This window comes from Hemitrygon akajei, unplaced genomic scaffold (genome assembly GCF_048418815.1).
Source record: "Hemitrygon akajei unplaced genomic scaffold, sHemAka1.3 Scf000048, whole genome shotgun sequence".
Lineage (NCBI taxonomy): Eukaryota > Metazoa > Chordata > Chondrichthyes > Myliobatiformes > Dasyatidae > Hemitrygon > Hemitrygon akajei.
This window is the reverse complement of record NW_027331934.1, coordinates 1,417,153-1,442,276: the sequence shown is the minus strand read 5'-3', so window position 1 is coordinate 1,442,276 and position 25,124 is coordinate 1,417,153. Positions and strand designations below refer to the sequence as shown.

The 25,124-nt window shown below is 46.8% G+C and overlaps 1 protein-coding gene across 1 annotated transcript; it reads left to right on the top strand.

Annotated features, from left to right (window-relative positions):
- The first annotated feature begins 944 nt into the window (after nucleotides 1-944).
- Nucleotides 945-21,129, top strand: LOC140720876 (NACHT, LRR and PYD domains-containing protein 3-like). Its single transcript, XM_073035726.1, has 6 exons — nucleotides 945-1,219; nucleotides 2,810-2,976; nucleotides 5,612-5,783; nucleotides 5,882-5,947; nucleotides 10,124-11,879; nucleotides 21,039-21,129. Exons 1-6 carry the CDS (start codon nucleotides 1,210-1,212, stop codon nucleotides 21,127-21,129), a joined length of 2,262 nt encoding a protein of 753 aa, XP_072891827.1. The 5' UTR covers nucleotides 945-1,209.
- Nucleotides 21,130-25,124: the final 3,995 nt, after the last annotated feature.

Below are 25,124 nucleotides of genomic sequence, written 5' to 3'. Positions count from 1 at the left end.
AGCATTACTGCACAACAAGCTGCCTTGTTGGAAACTGCCTATCCAAGATTCCACAAGGTCAGGCTCATTGACTGATAGTATTATCTAGCCATCGTCACCTCTGTTGTCCTCTCCTTCCTTTACCTATTTTACCCAACATGGAATACTGTCTTCTCTTGATGTGGCCAAATTATCTGAGTTTCTCATAAAGCAGAGCAGATGTCCAGGTATCCCCATTTCCTTAAGGATTTGCTGTCGTTTATTATGGTCCACACTGTTGAAGGCTTTAGAGTAGTAAATAAAACACAGATAAATACTTTTCTGGAAGTCTCTTGATTTCTCCATTATCCAGCATGGGTTTGCAATTTGCTCTCTGGTGCCTCTGCCTCTTCTAAAACCAGCTTGTACATCTGGCAGTTCGGGTTCCATATATTGCTGGAGTATTGCTTGCACGATCTTTAGAATTACCTTTCTAGCTTATGAAAATGTTCGGTAATTTGAACAATCCTTTACATTTCCCTTCTTGGGTATGGGGATAAAGACAGATCTTAATCCAGCTTAAAGGTCATTGTTGTTGCTATTTTTTCCCCAGATCTGCTGGAAAATTGTATGCAACACATTTACAGCATCACCTTTTAGAGTTTTAAACAATTCAACTGGACTCCTGTCACATCCTGCAGCCTTATTATTGGCAATGTTTTCTATGGCCCATTCGACTTCACTTTCCAGAATGCCTGGCTCTAGATCGATGAGGGAGTGATTGCAGGTGGCTTCGCTGTTGGATCTTTCTGCAATTCTTCTGTGTATTCCTGCCAACTCCCTTTGATGTCCTTTGCTTCTGTAAGGTCTTTTCCTACGCTCATTTTACATGAAATGTTCCTTTGATTTCCCTAAGATTCAGCAAAAGATCTCTTGTGTTTCTTTTTCCAATTCTGTTGGCTTCTTCAGCTTCAGTGCATCGCTCCTTTAAGAAAGTTTCCTTATATTTCCTTGCTATCTTCTTGAACTTTGTGTTCAGTTGGAGGTCTTTGTTCCAATCTCCATTTGCTCCCTGGAATGTAGGAGAGTGAGCAGTGACCTTACAAACATGGTTTATATTATGAAGGGCAGAGTAACTGACTCACTCCTTTATTTGTGTAATTCAGGTCATTGCCAGCAGGTGGAGCAGCTTTCTGCCACCCAGACGGCAGACAAGAAGACGACAATCAACCAACCTCAGTCAGACTCAGAATGGACACAGGTATGCTCACTGAGCTCTTTCTCATTAAAACTCTGTCCTTATGGTGCACGTGTAGTCACATTATCAATAGTTCAGAGGGATAAACTTGGGCGATAACGGGGCAGAAAGAAAGTGCCATCAAACGGGGTCATTGTTCCACCTGGTAAAGCGACTTTGAGCACTGGAACAATTTACCAGCTCCAGCGCAGCGACCTAACAACGGGAATGGTCGAATCACTCCGCTCATCAGGCAAATCTTCACCTGAGAGAAAGGAGAAGAAGCCCCTGAATAAGGTGGGAGTGGGTAACACTCAGACAGGAATACAACAGCGGGCAATGTAACAGTCGAGGGAACAGACAGAATTTCCGTCAGCATTTGGTACGACCTGATGTGGGAAATGCCTCCGACAGCCGTTGAGAGAAACAGAAGTTGTTTTCTGTTTGGAAGGGCAATGGTGAATTCTCCCCAGATTAACGGGTTGTTGCACAATGGAGGTGAGGGGAGTTTCCGGTGTCTGTTTTCTGTGGCCGAGTTAAAGAACGTTATATTGAGGGTGGACGGGCTGGGTGCAGGAGATAGTGAACAAGAGAAATTGTACACAGGGAATCGGGGGGGGGGGGGCTACTGAAGCAATGAAATGTCCTTGGCGAATAGGATTAAAGTAAAACAAAATAATAAGTGGAGAGGACACCGTACAAAATGCTGGAGGAACCCAGCTGGTCAGGAAGCACCTATAGAGGAAAAATAACCTTCAACGTTTCGGGCTGAGAATCTGTAAATTGATTTCAAAGTCGTCCTGGGTACATAAAATGGAGTCAGCACTAGAGGAGCGTTGTTCTGGCTGAAGGTCTGTGATCAGTCGTGTCCGCAAGGATCACTGTTTCGCCATGCGTCGTGTGTGTGAATCAAATAGGTTAATCATATGATATACTGGGTAGACTTATTCGTTGATTTACAGAGTTGGAGGAGTTGAATAAATTTGGGACTGTTGTCAAAGTGTTCAGCATCCAGTTAGAAATAGGAACAGAGAGTCACCAAGTACAGATAATTCAGGCAAATGTGAGAAGTTGCATTTTGAGAGGTCAAATTCGTGAGCAATGTGCACAGTGAATGTTGGGACTGATAATAAGATTGATGTACTGTGGGGTCTTGTGATGGGTATGCACAGCTCCCGGAAGGTGGCAACACAAATGGTAGTGTGCTAACAATGAGTTGAGGTATTTGTTAAAGTTAGACTGTAACTGGATACACGTTGGTTAAGAGACAATTTCAGTATTGTGCACAAATCGAGAATGATGTGGAGGGTCTGTAGAGGGTGCAGACGAGTTTCACCACAAAAACCTGAGGTAACAGGTTTGTTTAGATGGTAAAGTTTAAAGGGGATTTAGGATGCATGTTTTCCACAGAGAGTGATCGGTGTCTGGAATGAGCTGCCGAGGGAGGGACTGCAAACAGATACTCAGCATCATCTGAGAGGCGTTTGAACTCATGAGCAGGCCGGGAACGGAGGGATATTGATCATGTTCCTGAAGATGGGATTGGTTTAAATTGGCATTGTGTCTGCAAACGCATGGTACATCTATTATTTTATGTTCTATGACCGACTACAGATCTGAACTCCGCCATCTCCGCCTTCCTGTCAAATTGTGAGGATCACCAACTGTTCCAGTTGACGAGATTCTACATGGAGCGACTGGAGCAGGCGATTGAGGAGGGTGTGGAGGGAGTCAGCTTCATGCTAACACATGGTCGTCATTTCAATGACCGGGAGTATCACGTAAGTGGAATGGACATACACTGAGTGTAGATTCTACCGAATCAATCACAGACCGACAGAACCGGTGTAACGACACCTCTGGGCAGTGAAAATCCTGCAATGCTTGTGGTCAACATCAAGAAAAGAGTTTTCATCTCCGGAAACCCTGAACCTTTATTGACCAATACAAGCCTCTCTCCAGTTTTCTGATCACATTCATTTATAGACAGATTAGGATACAGGCAATGATTGACTGGTGAATTTAGTGATGTGACACTTGACGGACATTGCAAGTGGACAGAGAACCACTCTACACCACTCAGTCTGACATCACATCATGTTCCCAGTGTTCGACCTTAGTGGTCATTCACCAATCTGTGTTCTTCTCATGACCCACGGGTTTCCCACAAATCAAATATATAGTGACTTATTCCTCAGCTCATTCTCAGTCTACCTTCAACCCTATTTTCAACTCAGGCAACACTGACTCGTCTCTCATTTGAACTGCTGACTCTTATTTTGATCAATATCCCAACATGCCTCATGTTTCTGTTACCTTCTGTTCCTTGTGACTTCCAATTTGAGTTTGTAATTACCACAGCATATACTGTTAACATGGGAAGTGCAACGTTAGTGCCACTGAAAATATTCCAAACATCTACAGCTAACATAGAATTACAAAGAAACAGCTTTCCAATGGTCCTTGTGCTACTGGAGTGCATTCACCTATTGCCACCCAGAATGAATATTAGTGAAGAGCCAGACACCATACCAAACACTATATTCCACGTGAGGCAGCTGACAATTTCAGTCCAAACTTCTTACTCAACATTACCACCAGTTGGCTTTGGTCTGTCACACACGCACAATAGTCCTGAGTTTGCTGGCTGCTCCTCACTGCCAGTTTCCAGCTGTTGGCTGGCTCTGGACCCCTCGTGGAGCCTGGCAGTGAAGGGTGAAGCTGCTGCGGTTCACCAGGGATTACCCTGGCGAAAATCAACAGTGACCCGGCCATAGTTTCACCTAGTCATAGTCATCAAACCCTACAGTACAGCAACAGGCCCTCCTGCCCATCTCGTCCACACCGACTTATTATCTGCTTAGTCCCATTGATCTGAACCCGGACTGGAGACGTCCATAACTCCCCCATTGAATAAACTTATCCAAACTGATCTTAAATAATCAACTCGAATGTACATCGACTAATTAAGATGGCAGCATGTTCTGCGCTCTTCAGCAACCTCTGAGTGAACAAGTTCCCCCTCATATTGCCTTTCACCTGTCATCGTTACCCTATGATCTCTAATTCCAGTCCCACCCAACCTCAGTAATAAATGCATTTTCGCACTAACTCTCTCTATACCTTTTATAAACGTGTATATCTCTGTCACATCTCTCATGGTCCTCCTACACTCTATGGAGTAATGTCCTAGCCTATTCACGCTTTCTCTATATCTCAGATCCTCAAATCCTGGCAACAATCTGTATTTTATTCTGCATTCGTTCAATCTTATTGATATCATTCCGGGAGGTAGGTGTACACATTGCTTCAAATTAGCCTCTGCAACATCAACTTCGACATAATATCCCAACTTCTGTATTCAATATTTTGATTTATGAAGCCCCATGTCCAAAAAGCTTTACAACGCCATCTACCTTCGATAACACTTACAAGAAATTTTGGATCTGTATCACTTTGCAGGATCTCATCACACTTCCTACTCTTGTCATTGGTACCAACGTGGACCAAGACCTACTCATCCTGCCCTTAAGGAAGTTTCAGAGTCGATATGAGATATCACTGACCTTGGCAAGACACCATCCAAAAATCCTGTTCTCATAAATAGAATCTCCAGTCTGTTCTCCTGACCATTGAATTCCCCCTGTCAGTGCAGATCAGCAATTATCATCCCTTCTGAGTCACAAAGCCAAACTCAGAGCCAGAGGCATAATCACCATGTCTTTCCTCTGCGAGGCCATACCCCAAAACAGAAAGCCGTATACCTGTTACAAGGAGTTTCCTGTAGTGGCTGCCTGTTCCCTTCCCCCTCCTGACAGTCACCCAGTTTCCTGTGTTCTGCGCCTTGGGTATAGCTCCCTCCCTGTAAAGTCTGTCAGTCAACCTCTCAGTCTCCCGAGTGATCCCGGGTTTATCCAGCTCCAGCTCCAATTCCTCAGCACAGTCTGTAAGAAGCTGCAGCTGGATGAAATTCCCGAAAGTGCAGTTGTCAGGGACACTGGAGGTCTCCCTGACTTGCCGCACCCTGTAGGAAGAGCATCCCACTATCCTGCCTGGCATTCCCACTGTTCTAACAGTGAAACAGAGAAGGGAAATATTACCCAAGATCGACCTAAATCCTCCGCCTCTCCTCACTGAACCCTCTCTGACACAAAGCCTCAATAACCTACCTATCTCTGGCTCACTCACACTATGTCTGCTCCTTTTAAACCTTGCCAAGTGGATAAGTACCCCGCAATCTGTGGCGTTCAGAAAGTCATCACTGGCCACGCTAACTTCTTTTAATTTATTTTTCCTGCTACGAACAATTGCTGTCAGTGATCTGTGACGAGCAGAATGTGTTGGGTCAGTCCATGTTCAGGGTAGATTTGTACCCATCCCTCCGCCTCTCAATATATTCCCCATTGTTCATTACAGAGCGTGACTGACCTCGCGGAGAAGGGAAAACGAGTGGGCGCTTCCAAACTCCTCCTGGATCTGGTGATGGAGAAGGGCTCCGGGGCCCGGAAGGAGATGTGGGAATCCTTTGTGAAACTACATCACCACTTACCGAAGCTGAGCAGAATATTGAAGGAAATACGGGAGCGAGGTACGGTAAACAGTACACTGTGTGTTACAGATGTAAATGCTGATGAATTTACAGTATTACACAGAACAGACTTCATGCAGGTTAATCTGTTTGAACAGGTGACGGCCAGTTCGCCTACATGGACACTGAGCGGGGTTTATCTGAAGTGCCCAAGCATCTGAAAGGTAAGTGATGGACTGGAAAGCTCAAAGCCTTTATTTCACTCTGAGAGTCTGAATACGTGTCTTTAGAGGCCTGTTTCGAGACTGTCAGAGTCTGGGAGACAGGTTTTTGTTGTTATTTTACACTGAGAGTCTGAATACGTCTCTTTAGAGGCCTGTTTAGAGACTGTCAGAGTCTGGGAGACAGGTTTTTGTTGTTATTTTACACTGAGAGTCTGAATACGTCTCTTTAGAGGCCTGTTTAGAGACTGTCAGAGTCTTGGTGACAGGTTTTTGTTGTTATTTCACTCTGAGAGTCTGAATACATCTCTTTAGAGGCCTGTTTAGAGACGGTCAGAGTCTGGGAGACAGGTTTTTGTTGTTATTTTACACTGAGAGTCTGAATACGTCTCTTTAGAGGCCTGTTTAGAGACTGTCAGAGTCTTGGTGACAGGTTTTTGTTGTTATTTCACTCTGAGAGTCTGAATACGTCTCTTCAGAGGCCTGTTTAGAGATGGTCAGAGTCTGGGAGACAGGTTTTTGTTGTTATTTCACACTGAGACCCTGAATACGTGTCTTTACAGGCCTGTTTAGAGACGGTCAGAGTCTGGGAGACAGGTTTTTGTTGTTATTTCACACTGAGACCCTGAATACGTGTCTTTACAGGCCTGTTTAGAGATGGTCAGAGTCTGGGAGACAGGTTTTTGTTGTTATTTCACACTGAAAGTCTGAATACGTCTCTTTAGAGGCCTGTTTAGAGACTGTCAGAGTCTGGGAGACAGGTTTTTGTTGCTGTGGCTGAGGACAGGAAGCAATTTGCATTTGTCACAACACCCGGCACCTTCCCGATCTCGGGATCTGTACCCGGAGGCCTCTATGAGTTTGATAAACAGACATTCCCGTCGGCCTCTGTCCTGTTGCAATCGCTGTACCTACCTCTCCACCTATCTTTGTATCATCCGCAAACTTTGCCACGAATACATTTATTCCATCATCTAAATCATTGACAAACAATCTGAAAAGCAGCGGTCCCAATACTGATCCCTGCGGAGCACACCAGTCACTGGCAGCCAATCAGAAAAAGGCCCTTTTTATTCCCACACTCTGCCTGCTGCCTGTCAGCAATTCCGCTCGACGTGCCAGTATCTTTCCTGTGACATCATAGATTTTTATCTGGTTAATCAGGTTCGTGTGCGGCACCTTATCAAATGCTTACTGAAAATCCAAGTAAATGGTATCCAATGACTCTCCTTTGTCCAGCCTGCTTCTTACTTCCACCGTGAAATCTAACAGAAACATTGCTAACTTATTTTGTCATTAGTCTCAAGTACCTCGAAACCTCAACCTTAATTAAAGACTCCAACTCTTTCCAATCGCCGAGTTTTAGCTATCTGGCCTATAATTTTCCTTCTTTTGCCTTTCCCCCTTTTAAAGACTAGAGTGACGATAGCAATGTTCCAGTCCTCCGGGACCATGCCCGAAACAAGTGATTCTTCAAAGATCATGAACAATCCATCCGTTATCTCTTCAGCAACCTCTCTCGGATCTCTGGGATGTAGCCCATCTGGCCCAGGTGACTTTGCACCTTAAGAGCTTTCAGTATGCCGAGAACTTTTCTCTTTTGAAATAGCAATGGCACTCACTCCTACTGCCTGTCACTCGCAGACCACTGCATGCTGCTAGCGTCTTCCAGAGTGAAGATATATGCAAAGCACACATTAAGCTATTCTGACATTTGTTTGTCCACTATTACTATCTCACCGACATCATTTTCCAGTGTTCCAGTATCAACTCTCACCTCCCTTTTACTCTTCATATTCCTGAAAAAAGGTGTTTATTATCCTGTTTTATATTATTGGCTTTTCTGCCCTCACATTTCATCTTTTCCCTTCTTATCGCTTTTTTAGTTGCCTTTTGTTGGATTTTAAAAGTTTTCTATTCATCCAACTTTCCCTCACTTTTGTTATCTTGCATGGCCTTTCCTCGGCTTTTATGCAATCCTTAACTTCCTTTGTCAACCACGTTTGCCGACACGTGACACTTGAGAACTTCTTCCTCCATGGGCCATACCTATCCTGCAATTTGAGACCTATTCCCAGAAGTTTCAAACATCTCTGCTGTGCCGTTATCTCCACTGGTATCCTTCTCCAATCTACCTGGGAAAGCTTCCCTCTCGTGCCTCTGTAATTCACTTTATTCCAAAGCGATACTGATACCATAAGTTATGCTTCTCCAATCTACCTGGGAAAGCTTCCCTCTCGTGCCTCTGTAATTCACTTTATTCCATAGTGATACTGATACCATAAGTTATGCTTCTCCCTCTCAAACTGCAGTATGAATTCACTCATATTATGATCACTACCAGTTGAGGGCTCTTTTACATTAAGCTCCCTTATAAGATCCGAGCTATTACATAACACCCAATCAAAGACAGAATTTTCCTGAGTAGTTTCAAAAAAACTAGTTTGTTTGATTTTCGAATTCCCCGTGCATATTGAAATATGTCATCACCTTGATGACACGCCTTTCCCAGCTTCCTTTGCAATCTCAACCCCACACCTTCGCTACTATTTGCAGGCCAATATAAGATTCCCATAGAGCTTTTTTTAACCCCTGTAGTTTCTTATCTCCACCCACAAAGATTCAACATTCTCTAACCCTATGTAACCTCTTTAACAAGATGTGATTCCATCTTGAACCAACACGGCCACACCACCATCGCCTATGCCTTCCTGCCAGTCCTTTCGATAAGACGTAAATCTTTTAACGTTAAGCTCCCAGCTATGGTCTTCTTTCAACCACGACATGGTGATGCCCACAACATCATACCGACCAATCTCTAATTGCGCCAAAAGTTCGTCCACCTTATTCTCAATGTTGCGTGCATTTAAGTGCAATGAGTTTAGTCCTGCATCTCTGCCCTTTTGAATGTTGTCTATGCAGTACAACTTAACAGTTTGCTCTGTTTGTATTTGAACCCAGTCATTGGCTTGTCCTTAATTACATTCATGTTAAACCCATCATCTACTTGTAAAACTGCTGGTTCATCCACAGCTTTATCGTCCTAGTTCCAGTCCCCCTGCCATTTTAGGTTAAAACACTCCCAACAGCTCCAGTAAATCTGCCCATAAGAATATTGGTCCTCATCGGATTCACGTGCAACCCGTGCCTTTTGTACAGGTCCTACCTGCCCCGGAAGTGGTCCCAATTATCCAGAAATCTGAATTTCTGCCCCCTGCTCCAAATGCTCCGCCACACATTTCTCTGCCACCTCATTCTATTCCTATTGCCACTGTCGTGTGGCACAGGCAGCAATCCTGAGATCACTACTTTTGAGGTCCTGTTTCTCAGCTTTTTTCCTAACCCCCTGTGTTCGGTTTTCCAGATCTCCTCCCTTTGCTTTTCCTATGTAATTGTTACCAATGTTTGTCAAGACTTCTGGCTGCTCAACCTCCCTTCTCAGGATATTGTGGACCTGACCAGAAACATTTTGGACAATGGCACCTGAGAGGCAAAGTACCATCGGTGTGCACAGAATCGCCTACCTGCCCTCCTGACTTTAGAGTTCCCTATTACCACTGCCATCCTCTTCAGCTTCCTGCTCGTCCGCACATCATCGGGGAATTGCCTGAGTTCATGGACCAGATCCTCGGAGAATACGAGACTGTAGACCAGTGCGGGGTGTGTTACATCATGACTGGCTCAGCCTCGAAAAGGAAACTGAAATTATGTTCCTTTTCTGTGGCTCAGTACTGACGGCTTCATCCTAAAGGAGTGTCAAGAACATGGGGTCCATTGTGAGAGAAGTAAAAGTCAGTAGAGTAAGTAAATGCCCCCTCCCCCACTGTTACCCTCTGCAGGGTTGCACAGTTCAGCAGAAGCTGAGCAGTGAAAGCAGTGAAACCACCCGCTCCACACAACACTCTCCTCTCCAGAATCACGTGTGCACTTGGTGCTCACTGGAACACCGGGGAATCTGCAAACTACCAACAGAGGGGAGAGTGGAGCCTTTAACAGCGAATCTGAATCAGAGCAGAAATATTTCTGGGCCATCGTTCATTTTCAGACACTGTAATCTCTGATCACCCGATTTCACACAAACAGTGTTTTTAACGAGTATTTTTTTTATTAAAGAAAATATGTTGTGAGCTCCATGTTCATCAGATCAGGCATTGACAACCTATTTCTGTCCGTCATAAGATGTTCGAAGGAAACACATGGAGACTCTGCGGGTACAGACTGAAACACTGAGAGTGAACACGATCCTGATGAGGGAGAAGGTGAAGGTTTTCCAGCTGGTTGATCGATACGCTGAGCTCACGGTCATTTCTACTGTTCGAGATCGGAGACTGGTGGAACATGAACTGCTGGCAAGAGGCAGAGACCACGAGGAGTGGAGACAGAAACATCTCCGTGGTAAGCTGGAAAAAATCCGGACTGATCAGTTATTCAAGAAGAGCTTTCTTCAAAAATTGGAAAGATATTTCTTTGAAAACAAATCCGGGATGTCCGCAGCAGTGGCCGGAGTCCCGGGAATCGGGAAAACAACAATGGTACAAAAGATTGTTTACGACTGGGCCACGGGGAAGATATATCAACAATTCCAGTTTGTCTTCAGTTTCAAATTCCGGGATTTAAACACCATTAACTGCAGAATAAACCTGAAAGAACTGATTCTGCATCATTACCCCTACTTTGGGAATATCCTGGGAGAGATCTGGAAACAGACAGAGGGACTGCTGTTCGTATTCGATGGTTTGGATGAATTCAAGCACAAAATCGATTTTGCTGACAGTCGGAGAGATACAGAACCCAAGCACCAGTGCCCAGATCCCGAGTGGTGGTGTGAGGTTTCTGACATTGTGTACAGTTTAATCCAGGGCAAGCTGCTCCCAGGGTGTTCAGTGCTGGTGACCACCCGTCCCTCTGCGTTACATTTATTGGAAAAGGCAGACATCAGTGTCTGGGCTGAAATCCTGGGATTTGTTGGTGAGGAACGGAAGGAATATTTCATCAGGTATTTTGAAGATCAGACAGTGGCGGAAGCTGTTTTCAAACACGTGAAGGAGAATGAGATCCTGTACACCATGAGCTACAACCCCTCCTACTGCTGGATCCTTGCTCTGGCACTGGGACCCTTCTTCACACAAAGAGTCAGGGACCCGCAGCGAGTTCCCAAGACCATCACCCAACTGTACTCCTACTATATTTACAACATCCTGAAAAACCATGGCCGTGAGATTGAGAGCCCCCGTGATGTGTTACTCAGGGTTGGTCAGATGGCCTTCAGAGGAGTGTCCGAGAGGAAGATTGTGTTTACAGGTGGAGATTTGATCAATTACACTCTGCAGCCTTCCCAGTTCCTGTCCGGGTTCCTGATGGAACTTTTGGAGAGAGAGGATTCAGCCCGGAGTGTGGTGTACACATTCCCACACCTCACCATCCAAGAGTTTGTAGCTGCAGTCGCACAATTCCTGAATCCACATCCCGGGGATATCCTGAAATTCCTCACTGAAGCCCACAGCACGACAGATGGGCGATTTGAGGTATTTCTCCGTTTCGTTGCTGGTCTCTCCAACCCAATGACAGCTCGGGGCCTGGAGGAGTTTCTGGGTCCATTTCCTCATCAAACAACCTGCCGGGTGATTGACTGGGTGAAGGAGGAGGTTAAACGCCAGAGTGGAAACACGTGGAGTAAAGCTGGTAAAAGGAGCCTCCTGAACACATTGCACTACCTGTTTGAGTCTCAGAATCATGGACTGGCTCAGGCCGCACTGGGATCTGTGGAAACACTTTCATTCAGTGGAATGACACTGACCCCGATTGACTGCGCGGTCCTGTCTCATGTCATCGGACTCTGTGATACAATAAAACACCTCGACCTGACTCTCTGCCACATTCAGTGTGAAGGAATCCAGCGGCTGGGACCCGGGCTGCACAAGTGCCAGGAGTTGAGGTAACTTGATTTATCTCTCACTCTGAACTGTGAAACTTTCTCATCGTGTTGTTTCAATGTAAAGGAATTTCGGTAAATTTGTAGTAAATCAGATTGTGAAGAATTCTGACAAATGCCCAGGGGATCGGTCAGTAATTCCCCAAGGACGGGAGGGTTCTGTGGTTCTTTGTGAAGGGATGTTGGAGACTTCATCAGATCAGTGAACAATGGCCATTGGTTTAATGGTAGTAAATCACAGGAATGGCCGTGTTTCTCACTGCCTGTGACACGTCCATTGATATTGTTCCTTCTCACTGTCACTGTCACCCAGACCGACTCTGACTGCAGCAGGTGGGTCAGAGATTCAGACCCCTTCCCGGTGAGGGACAAGAGACCGTCAGCAGACTGTCCGAGTGAGAAGGAAAGAAATACCATTGTGAGATTGTCCTCCCACTGCCCTTCCCCGTGTGTGACTTTGCTCACTTCCAGATACGCAAAGAGCGAGGGCACATCTCCTCTGGGGCTCTGTTCAGAACCAACACACACATACAAAAAATTTCTGCAACCTCTCGTCTTGTAGGATTATCGTTTACCCTTGGAATCCTCCTGTGGGACATCTCATCCCAATTCCTCTTCCATTCTTTGGAATCTCGCCCCCATCCCCATTCCTCCTGTGGGCTCTCTATTACTCTTTCCTCATACTCCTGTGGGATGTCTTTTCCACACAAGCCCCCCCCCCCCTTCCTGTGAGATCTCTCTTCCCCATCCCCCTTCCCCGTGTGGGATCTCTCCTCCCCATCCCTCTTCCTCTTCCTCCTGTGGGATCTCTCTTCCCCATCTCCCTTTCACCTATGAGATCGCTCTTCCACATCCCCCATCCTTCTATGGATTTCTCTTCCCCATCCCTTCCTGCTGTTGAAACTCGCTTCCCCATACCCTTTCCTCCTGTGGGATCTCTCTCCCCCATGGACTTCTTCCTGTCGGATCTCTCTTTGGCATGCCCCATTGTCCTGTGGAATTTCTCTTCCACCTTCCCCCTTCCTCCTGTGAGATTTCTCTTCCCAATCCCACATCCTCCTGTGGGAACTCTCTTTCACATCCCTCCTCCTCCTGGCCGATCTCTCAACCCGTTCCCCCTTCATCCTGTTTAATCTCTCTCTATATCCCCTTCCTCCTGTGGGCTCTCTTCCCCATCCCCCTTCCTCCTGTGGGATTTCTCTTCCCCATCCCCCTTCCTCCTTTGGGATTCCTCTTCCCCATCCCCCTTCCTCCTTTGGGATCTCTCTTCCCCATCCCCATCCCACCTTCACCTGTGGGAACTCTCTTCCCCATAGAATCATAAAATCATAGAACACTACAGCACAGAAAACAAGCCATTCGGTCCTTCTAGTCTGTACCAAAACCTTATTCCGCTAGTCCCATTGAGCTGGACCCAGTCCATAACCCTCCAGTCCTCCCCCATCCATGTATCTATCCAATTTATTCTTAAAACTTAAGAGTGAGTCCACATTTTCCACATCAGATGGCAGCTCGTTCCTCACTCTCACCACCCTCTGAGTGAAGAAGTTCCTCCTAATGCTCCCCCTAAACCTTTCCCCTTTCACGCTGAAGACATGTCTTCTCATTTTTATCTCTCCTAATCTATGCCTATTCGCATTTACCCTGTCTATACCCTCATAATTTTGTAAACCTCTATCAAATCTCCCCTCATTCTTCTACGCTCCAAGGAATAAAGTCCTAACCTGTTCAATTTTTCCCTGTAACTCAACTCCTGAAGACCAAGCAACATCCTAGTAAATCTTCTCTGCACTTTTTCAAACTTACTGATATCCTTCCTATAGTTAGGTGATCAGAACTGCACACAATACTCCAAATTTGGCCTCACCAATGTCTTATACAACCTCACCATAATATTCCAACTCCTATACTCAGTACTTTGATTTATGAATGACAGGATGCCAAAAGCCTTCTTTACAACACTGTCTACCTGTGACGCCACTTTCAGGGACTTGCGTATCTAAAACCCAGATCACTCTGTTCCTCCACACTCTTCAGTGCCCTACCGTTTATCGTGTTTGTCGTACCTTGATTTGTCCTTCCAAAATGGAACACCTCACACTTGTCTGCATTAAATTCCATCTGCCATTTTCTGGCCCATTTTTCCAGCTAGTCCAGATCCCTCTGCAAGCTTTGAAAGCTTTCCTCGCTGTCCACAACGCCTCTATCTTAGTGTCATCCACAAACCTGCTGATCCAATTTATCACATTATCATCTACATCATTGATATAGACAACAAACAACAATGGTCCCAGCACAGATCCCTGAGACACACCACTAGTCACAGGTCTCCGTCTGAGAAGCAATCATCCACTACCACTCTATGTCTTCTCCCACCCAGCCAATTCAAATCCAGTTTACAACATCTCCATGGATACCTAGTGTTTAGACCTTTAGAACTAACCTCTTATGTGGGACCTTGTCAAAGGCCTTACAAAAGTCAATGTAGACAACATCCACAGCCTTTCCTTCATATGCATTCTTGGTAACCTCCTCGAAAAACACTACAAGATTCATTAAACATGATCTACCACACACAAAGCCATGTTGACTATCTTTAATCAGCCCTTGGTTGTCCAAATCCTTGTATATCCGATCTCTCAGAACACCTTCCAATAACTTACCTACTACTGATGTCAGGCTCACTGGCCTGTAATTACCTGGTGTAATTTTGGAGCCTTTTTCAAACAACGGAACAACATGAGTTACCCTCCAATCCTCCGGCACTGTACCCGTGGCTGAGGACATTTTAAATATTTCTGCCAGGGCCCCTGCAATTTCTACACTAGTCTCTCTCGAGGTCAGAGAAAATATCATGTCAGGCCCAGAGATTTATCTACCTTTATAAGGCAGCAAGGAGCTCCTCCTCTTTAATCTCGATATGTTCCATAACACTACTGTTTGTTTGCCTTAATTCCATATCCGCTATGTCAGTTTCCTGAGTAAACACTGACGCAAAAAACTGTTTAAGATCTCTCCCATCTCGTGAGGCTCCACACATAGACGACCACTCTGATCTTCTAGGGGACCAATTTTGTCCTTTACTATCCTTTTACTCTCAATATACATGTAGAAACCCTTTGGGTTTACCTTCACATTATCTGCCAAAGCAACCTCATGTCTTCTTTTTGCCTTCCTGATTTCCTTCCTTAGTATTCCCTTACATTTTCTATACTCTTCAAGTACCTCATTTGTCCCTTGTTGCCTATACCTGCTAAACACCTACTTAACCAGATCACCAATATCCCTTGTAAACCAAGGTTCCCTATCCCTGTTAACTTTGCCTTTAATGCTGGCAGGAACATGCAAACTCTGCACTCTCAAAATTTCACCCTTGAAGGCGTTCCACTTACTAAACACATCCTTGCCAGAAAAAAACTTAACCCAATCCACTCTTCCCATATCCTCTCTCTTTTCCACAAAATTGGTCCTTCTCCAATTCAGAACCTTAACTGGCGGATGAGTCCTATCCTTATCCATAATTATCTTGAAATTAATGACATTATGGTCACTGGACCCAAAATGTTCGCTTACACATACTTCTGTCACCTGACCTGTCTGATTCCCTAATAGGGGATCAGGTACTGCACACTCTCTCTCATTGGTACCTCAATATATTGATTTAGAAAACTTTCCTGAACACATTTGACAAACTCCACGCCATCTAACCCTTTCTCAGAGTGGGCGTCCCCGTCAATATGTGGAAAGTTAAAATCCCCTACGATTACAACTTTCTGTTTCTTACATTGGTCTGCTATCTCTCTACAGATTTGCTCCTCCAATTCTCGCTGCCTATTGGGCGGTCTATAATACAACCCTATTCGTGTGGTCACACCTTTCCCGTTCCTCAGCTCCACCCATATGGCCTCTATAGACAAGCCCTCTGGGCAGTCCCGTCCACGCACAGCTGTGATATTCTCCCTGACTGGTAATGCCACTCCTCCCACTTTCATCCCTCCGCCCCATCACCTCTGAAACAACGGAAACCCAGAACATGAAGCTGCCAGTCCTGCCACTCTTGCAAACCAAGTCTTACTAATAGCAATAATGTTGATATCATTATCGTGCCAATCCACGCACTAAACTCATCTGCCTTACCTACAATACTCCTTGCATCAAAATAGATGTACCTGAGAACATTTCTATCACGTACAAACCATTGATATCTGTCTATACAAGCAGTCCTCGCATGACCCTTATCCTCCTCCACCTCACTATCTGCTCTACTACTCTGCCCCCTCCCCCTGCAAACTAGCTTAAAACCCCCGGAGCAGAACTTGCTAACCTACCGGCTAGGATGTTAGTCCCCTCCAGTTCAGGTGCAAACTGCCCAATTCGAACTGGTCACACTTCCCCTGGAAGAAAGCACAATTGTCCATAAACATGAACCCCACCCTCATGCACCATCCCCTCAGCCACGTATTTAGCTGCATTATCTTCCTATTTCTAGTCTCACTAGCACGTCGCACGGGTAGCAATCCACCTGTGGGATCTCATTTTCCCATCCCCCTTTCATCCTCTGGGCTCTCTGTTCCCACTCCACCTTCCTTCCAACTGTTGGATCTCTCCTCAGCATCCACCTTCCTCCTGTGGGATCTCTCCTCAGCATCCACCTTACTCCTGTGGGATCTCTCATCCCCATCCCCCTTCCTTCTGTGGGATCTCTCATCCCCATCCCCCTTCCTGCTGTGGGATCCCTCATCCCCATCCCCCTTCCTTCTGTGGGATCTCCCTTCCCCATCCACCTTCCTCCTGTGGGATCCCTCTTCCCCATCCCCCTTCCTTCTGTGGGATCTCCCTTCCCCATTCCGTCCTGCTGTGGGATCTCTCATCCCCATCCCCCTTCCTGCCGTGGGATCTCTCTACCCAACTCCCTTCCTCCTGTGGGCTCTCTGTTCCCTATACACCTTCCTCCTGTGGGATCTCTCTTTGGCATGCCCCATTGTCCTGTGGAATTTCACTTCCCCAACCCCCTTCCTCCTGTGAGATTTCTCTTCCCAATCCCACATCCTCCTGTGGGAACTCTCTTCCACATCCCTCCTCCTTCTGGCAAATCTCTCAACCCCTTCCCGCTTCATCCTGTTTAATCTCTCTCTATATCCCCTTCCTCCAGTGGGATCTCTCGTCCACATCCCCCTTCCTCCAGTGGGATCTCTCGTCCCCATCCCCCTTCCTCCTGTGGGATCTCTCTACCCCATCCCCCTTCCCCCTGTGGGATCTCTCTTCCCCATCCCCCTTCCTCCTGTGGGATCTCTCTTCTCCATCCCCCTTCCTCCTGTGGGATCTCTCTTCTCCATCCCCCTTCCTCCTGTGGGATATCTCTTCCCCATCCCCCTTCCTCCATAGTGGGGAGTGTCAGGAATGGACAGGAGGAGGAGTATAGGAAACTGATACAGGACTTTGTGATATGGTGCAACTCAAACTACCTGCGTCTCAATATCACCAAGACCAAGGAGATGGTGGTGGACTTTAGGAGATCTAGGCCTCATACGGAGCCAGTGATCATTAATGGAGAATGTGTGGAGCAGGTTAAGACCTACAAGTACCTGGGAGTACAGTTAGACGAGAAGCTAGACTGGACTGCCAACACAGATGCCTTGTGCAGGAAGGCACAGAGTCGACTGTACTTCCTTAGAAGGTTGGCGACATTCAATGTCTGCAGTGAGATGCTGAAGATGTTCTATAGGTCAGTTGTTGAGAGCGCCCTCTTCTTTGTGGTGGCGTGTTGGGGAGGAAGCATTAAGCAGAAGGACACCTCACGTCTTAATAAGCTGGTAAGGAAGGCGGGCTCTGTCGTGGGCGAAGTACTGGAGAGTTTAACATCGGTAGCTGAGCGAAGGGCGCTGAGTAGGCTACGGTCAATTATGGAAAACCCTGAACATCCTCTACATAGCACCATCCAGAGACAGAGAAGCAGTTTCAGCGACAGGTTACTGTCGATGCAATGCTCCTCAGACAGGATGAAGAGGTCAATACTCCCCAATGCCATTAGGCTTTACAATTCAACTGCCAGGACTTAAGAACTTTTTTTTTAAAGCTATTATTAATGCTTTTTGAGTTAGTGATTTAGATCCATATCATATTATTACTGAGTTAAGTATTGTATGTAATGAGTTTTTGCTACAACAAGTGTATGGGACATTGGAAAAAAATGTTGAATTTCCCCATGGGGATGAATAAAGTATCTATCTATCTATCTATCTATCTATCTCCTGTGGGATCTCTCTTCTCCATCCCCCTTCCTCCTGTGGGATCTCTCTTCTCCATCCCCCTTCCTCCTGTGGGATTTCACTTCCCCATGCCTCATCCTGCTTGTGGGATCTCTCTTCCACACTCCCATGCCGCCTGTGGGATCTCCCTTCCCCATCCCTCTTCCTGCTGTGAGATCTCTCTACCCATCTCCCTTCCTCCTGTGGGCTCTCTGTTCCCTATACACCTTACTCCTGTGGGATCTCTCATCACCAGCTCCCTCCTGATGAATCTCTCTTCCCCATCCCCATTCCTACAGTGGAATCTCTCTTCTCCACCCCCCATGCTCCTGTGGGATCTCTCTTCCGCATCCCCTTTCACCCTCTGGGGCCTCTGTTCCCATCCCACTTCCATCTGTTGGATCTGTCTTCCCCAACTCCCTTCCACCTGTGGGATTTAAACTCCCCACCCCTTTCTTCCTGTGGGATCTCTCTTCAATATCCCATTTCCTACAGTGGGATCTCTCTTCCCCATCCACCTGACCCCCGTGGGGGCTCTGTTTCCATCCCTCCACTTCTTACGGGATCTTGCTTCGCCATTTCCCTTCCTCCTGTACATCTCTCTTCCCCATTCCCCATCCTCTTGTGGGATCTCTCTTCCCCATCCCCCTTCGTTCTGTGGGATCTCTCTTCCCCATCCCCCTTCGTTCTGTGGGATCTCTCTTCCCAATCCCCTACATCGGATGGGATCTCTCTTCCCTGTCCCCCTTCCTCCCATGGCATTTATTTTCCCCATCACTCTTCCTCCTATGGGATCTCTCCTACTCATCCCCCAACCTCCTGTATGATCTCGCTTCCCCACCCACTTCCTCCTGTCCCATCTCTCGTCCCCATGCCTGATCATCCTATGGGATCTGTATTCCCCATTCCCATTCCTTCTGTGGGATCTATTGTCACCACCTCCCTTCCTTCCGAGGGATTGCTCTTCCCCATCCCACTTCCTCCTGTGGTTCATCATAATGCCCCCTCTTCCTGTGGGATCTGTCTTGTCCCTCCACATGTATCTCTCTTCCCCATCCCACATCCTCCTGTCAGATCTCTCTTCCCCATTCTCCTTCCAACTGTGGGATATCTCCTCCCCACCATCTTTCTTCCTAGGGATATACCTTCCCCAATCCCCTTACTTCTGTGGGATCTCTATTCCCCATCCCCTTCCACCTGTGCACTCTCTGCTCCCCATCAACATCCTGCTGTGGGATCTCTCTTCCCCACGCCCCATCCACCTGTGGGATCTTCCTTCCTCATCCCCCTTCCTCCTGTGGGATCTCTTTTCCGCATCCCCCTTCATCCTCCGGGATCTCTTTTCCCCATCCCCCTTCCTCCTGTGGGATCTCTCTTCCCCGTCCTGCTTCCTCCTGTGGGATCTCTCTTCCCCAACCCCCTTCCTCCTGAGGGATGTCTCTTCCCCATCCCCCATCCACCTGTGGGATCTTCCTTCCTCATCCCCCTTCCTCCTGTGAGATCTCTTTTCCCCATCCCCCTTCCTCCTCTGGGAACTCTCTTCCCCATCGCCTTCCTCCTGTGGGATCGCTTTTCCCCATCCCCCTTCCTCCTGTGGGATCTCTCTGCCCCATCCCCCTTCCTCCTGTGGGATCTCTTTTCCCCATTCCCTTAATCCTGTAGGGCCTTGTTTCGAATACCTGCCACTTCCTGTCGGATCATTCTTTGGCATGCCCCATTGTCATGTGGAATTTCTCTTCCCCAACCCCCTTCCTATTGTGAGATTTCTCTTCCCAATCCCACATCCTCCTGTGGGAACTGTCTTCCACATCCCTCCTCCTCCTGGCCGATCTCTCAACCCCATCCCCCTTCATCCTGGTTAATCCCTCTCTCTCCTTCCCCCTTCCTCCCATGGGATCTCTCTTCCCCGTCCCCCTTCCTCCTGTGGGATCTCTCTTCGCCATCCCCTTCCTCCTGTGGGATCTCTCTTCCCCATCCCCCTTCCTCCTGTGGGATCTCTCTTCCCCATCCCCCTTCCTCCTGTGGGATCTCTCTTCCCCATACCCCTTCCTCCTGTGGGGTCTCTCTTCCCCATCCCCCTTCCTCCTGTGGGATCTCTCTTCCCCTTCCCCCTTCCTCCTGTGGGATCTCTCTTCCCCATCCCCCTTCCTCCAGTGGGATCGCTTTTCCCCATCCCCCTTCCTCCTGTGGGATCTCTCTTCCCCATCCCCCTTCCTCCGGTGGGATCGCTTTTTCCCATCCCCCTTCCTCCGGTGGGATCTCTCTTCCCCATCCCCCTTCCTCCGGTGGGATCGCTTTTCCCCATCCCCCTTCCTCCAGTGGGATCTCTCTTCCCCATCCCCCTTCCTCTGGTGGGATCTCTCTTCCCCATCCCCCTTCTCCTAGTGGGATCTCTCTTCCCCACTCCTCTTCCTCCTGTGGTTCCTCTGTTCCATGTCCCCACTTCCTGAGGTATCTCTCCTACTCATCCGCCATCCTCCTGTATGATCTCTCTTCCACGTCCCCCCCCCACTTCCTATCAGATCTCTCTTGCCCATGCTCCTTCCTCCTGTGGGATTTATCTTCCCCACTCCCTTTCTTCCTGTGGGATCTCTATTCACCATCCCTTTAGCTTGGTTGGGTCTATTTCACTGTGTCCCATTGACATTTCTGCATTTCTGTCAGGAACATTTTGTTTAGCCATCTGGAAATGAGAGAGAATATTTGGAGTTTACAGGGTCACACCGACAGACTAAATTACCGACATTTGGTGAATATGCTGGAGCTGGTCAGTGAGGGACATTGATAGTGATGGGAACTGCGATCAGTGATTTACTGAAGAGTTTAATGTTTCCTGAAATATCCAAGTGAGAGAAATTCCCCCAAACCCACAGTTTGAATCACTTTGTTCATCAATCTGTCTGTTTGTGTTTAGACTTGGGGAGAATGACCTGGGAGATTCAGGAGTGAAACTGGTGTCTGCAGCTCTGAGGAACCCGGAGTGTAAAATACAGAAACTGGGGTAAGTACCAGACTGTGGGAGATTGTGTTTACAGTCACTGGGTGTCTGACACTGAACATTAATGTGATCAGTAGAAACAAAGAAACATAGAAAACATACAGGACAATACAGGCCCTTCAGCCTACAAAGTTGTGCTGAACATGTTTCTACCTTAGAATTACCTCGGTTTTACCCATATCCCTCCATGTTTCTAAGCTCCATGTAGCCTTCCTGGAGTTTAAAGATCCGATCGTTTCCGCCTCCACCACCGCCGCCAGCAGCCCATTCCACGCACTCACCACTCTCTGTGTAAAAAAACTTACCCCTGACATCTCCTCTGTACCTACTTCCAAGCACCTTAAAACTATGCCCTCTCATGCTAGCCATTTCAGCCCTGGGGAAAAGCCTCTGACTATCCACATGATCAATGCCTCTCATTATCATGTACATCTCTACCAAGTCACCTCTCATCCTCCGTCACTCCAAGACAAAAGGCCGAGTTCACCCAACCTATTCTCATAAGGCATGCTCCCCAATCCAGGCAACATCCTTGTAAATCTCCTCTGCACCCTTTCTATGGTTTCCACGTCCTTCCTATAGTGAGGCAACCAGAATTGAGCACAGTATTCCAAGTAGGGTCTGACCAGGGTCCTGTATAGCTGCAACATATAACCATATAACAATTACAGCACGGAAACAGGCCATCTCGGCCCTTCTAGTCTGTGCCGAACGCTTACTCTCACCTAGTCCCACTGGCCTGCACTCAGCCCATAATCCTCCTGTCCTTTCCTGTCCATATACCTATCCAATTTTACTTTAAATGACAATACCGAACCTGCCTCTACCACTTCTACTGGAAGCTCGCTCCACACAGCTACCACTCTCTGAGTAAAGAAATTCCCCCTCGTGTTACCCTTAAACTTTTGCCCCCTAACTCTCAAATCATGTCCTTTTGTTTGAATCTCCCCTACTCTCAATGGAAAAAGTCTATCCACGTCAACTCGATCTATCCCCCCTCATAATCTCTCAACTGTTAAACATTACCTCTCGATTCTTAAACTCAATCCCACGACTGATGAAGGCCAATACACTGTACGCCCTTTTAACTACAGAGTCAACCTGCATAGCATCTTTGAGTGTCCTATGTACTCAGACCCCAAGATCCCTCTGATCCTCCACACTGCTAAGAGTCTTACCATTAATACTATATTCTGCCATCATATTTGACCTACCAAAGTAAACCACTTCACACTTATTTGGGTTGAACTCCATCTGCCACTTCTCAGCCCAGTTTTGCATCCTATCAATGTGCCATTGTAAACTCTGACAGCCCTCCACACTATCCACAACACCCCCAAGCTTTGTGTCATCATCATATTTACTAACCCTACCCTCCACTTCCTCATCCAGGTCATTTATAAAAATCACAAAGACTTGGGGTCCCAGAACAGATCTCTGAGGCACTCCACTGGTCACCGGCCTCCATGCAGAATATGACCCGTCTACAACCACTCTTTGCCTTCTGTGGGCAAGCCAGTTCTGGATCCACAAAGCAATGTCCCCTTGGATTCCATGCCTCCTTACTTTCTCAATAAGTCTTGCATGGTGTACCTTATCAAATGCCTTGCTGAAATCAATATACACTGCATCTTCTTCCTTCCTTCATCAATGTGTTTAGTCACATCCTCAACAAAATCATTCAGACTCGTAAGGCACAACCTGGCTTTGACAAAGTCATGCTGACTATTCCTAATCATATTTTGCCTCTCCAGATGTTGATAAATCCTACCTCTCAGGATCTTCTCCATCAACTTACCAACCACTGAAGTAAGACTCACTGGTCTATAATTTCCTGGGCTAACCCTACTCCCTTTCTTGAATAAGTGAACGAGATTCGCAACCCTCCAATCCTCCGGAAACTCTCATGTCCTCATTGATGATGCAAAGATCATCGCCAGAGGCTCAGCAATCTCTTCCCTTGCTTCCAACAGTCGCCTGGTGTACACCTTTTCCGGTCGCGGTGACTTATCCAACTTGATGCTTTCCAAAAGCTCCACCACATATTTCTTAATATCTACATTCTCAAGCTTTTCAGTCCACTGCAAGTCATCCCTACAATTGCCAAGATCCTTTTCCGTCATGAATACTGAAGCAAATGGTTCATTAAATATCTCCGCTATTTCCTCCGGTTCAATACGCTCTTTTCCATTGTCACACTTGATTCGTCCTATCCTCTCACATCTTATCCTCTTGCTCTTCACATACTTGCAGAATGCTTTAGGGTTTTCCTTAATCCTGTCCGCCAAGGCCTTCTCATGGCCCCTTCCAGCTCTCCTGATTTCATTCTTAAGCTCCTTCCTGCTAGCCTTATAATCTTCCAGATTCATATCACTACCTTGTTTTTGAACCTTTTGTAAGCTCTTCTTTTCTTCTTGACTAGATTTACAACAGCCTTTGTACATCACAGATCTTGTCCCCTACCATCCTTTCCATGTCTCATTGGAACGCACCTTCTCAGAACCCCATGTAAATATCCCTTGAACATTTTCTACATTGCTTCGGTACTATTCTCTGACAACATCTGTTTCCAATTCATGCTTACAAGTTCCAACCTGATAGCCCCATAGTTCCCCTTTCTCCAATTAAAGGTTTCCCTAACTTAACTGACCCATACCTCTCTAAAGGTGTGGTAAAAGAGACAAAATTGTGATCACTATCTCCAAAATGCTCTCCCACTGAGAGACCTGACACCTGACCAGGTTCATTTCCCAATAGCAGATCAAGTACAACCTCTCCTCTTGTAGGCTTATCTACATATTGTGTCAGAAAACCTTCCTGAACACACCTAACAAACTCCGCTCCATCTAAACCCCTCACTCTAGGGAGATACCAATCAATATTTGGGAAATTAAAATCTCACACCTCAACAACCCTGTTATTAAAACTCCTTTCCAGAATCTGTCTCCCTATCTGCTCCTCGATGTCCCTGTTACTGTTGGGTGGTCTATACAAAACACCCAGTAGTGTTATTGACCCCTTCCTGTTCCTAACTTCCACCCAGAGATGTCGTAGTGTCCTCCTTTTCTGTAGCCGTGACACTATCTCTGATCAACAGTGCCACGTCCCCACCTCTTTTGCCTCCCTCCCTGTCCTTTCTGAAACAATTAAATCCTGGCACTCGAAGTAACCATTCCTGCCCCTGCACCATCCTAGTCTCTGTAATGGCCACCACATCATATCTCCGAGAGCTGATCCACGCTCTAAGCTCATCCATTTTATTCATCATACTCCTTGCATTAAAATAGACACATCTCAAACCATCGGACTGAGTGCCTCCTTCTCTATCACCCGCGTATCCTCCCTTTCACACTGTCTCCAAATTCTCTCTATTTGTGAGCCAACCTCCCTCTCCTCCGTCACATCAATTTGGTTCCCTTCCCCCAGCAATTCTAGTTTAAACTCTCCCCAGTAGCCTTAGCAAACCTTGCGTCCAGGATATTGGTCCCCCGGGAATTCAAGTGCAACCCGTCCTTTTTGTACAGGTCACACCTGCTCCAAAAGAGGTCCCAGTGATCCAGAAATCTGAGTCCCTGCCTCCTGCTCCAATCCCTCAGCCACGCATTTATCCTCCACCTCATCCTAATCTTATTCTCACTGTCACCTGGCAAAGGCAGTAATTCCAAGATCACTACCTCTGAGGTCCTGCTTCTTCTCAACTTCCTTCCTAACTCCCTGTAGTCTACTTTCAGGACCTCTTCCCTTTTCCTACCTATGTCACTGGTACCAATATGTACCACGACCTCTGGCTGTTCTCCCTCCCACTGCAGGATATATTGGACGTGATCAGAAACATCCCAGACCCTGGCACCTATGAGGCAAACTAGCATCCGAGTTTCTTTCCTGCCACCACAGAATCATCTGTCTGATCCCCTGACTATAGTCCCCTATCTCTGCTGCCTTCCTCTTCCTTTTCCTGCCCTCCTGAGCCACAGGGCCAGACTCTGTGCCAGAGGCACTGAC

Bases quoted from the DNA above. Each gene is read 5' to 3' on its own strand.
- LOC140720876 (XM_073035726.1), top strand. The intron at 5,784-5,881 runs GTACGGTAAACA...CTGTTTGAACAG, and splicing joins GAAGGAAATACGGGAGCGAG to GTGACGGCCAGTTCGCCTAC. The intron at 5,948-10,123 runs GTAAGTGATGGA...GTCCGTCATAAG, and splicing joins AGTGCCCAAGCATCTGAAAG to ATGTTCGAAGGAAACACATG.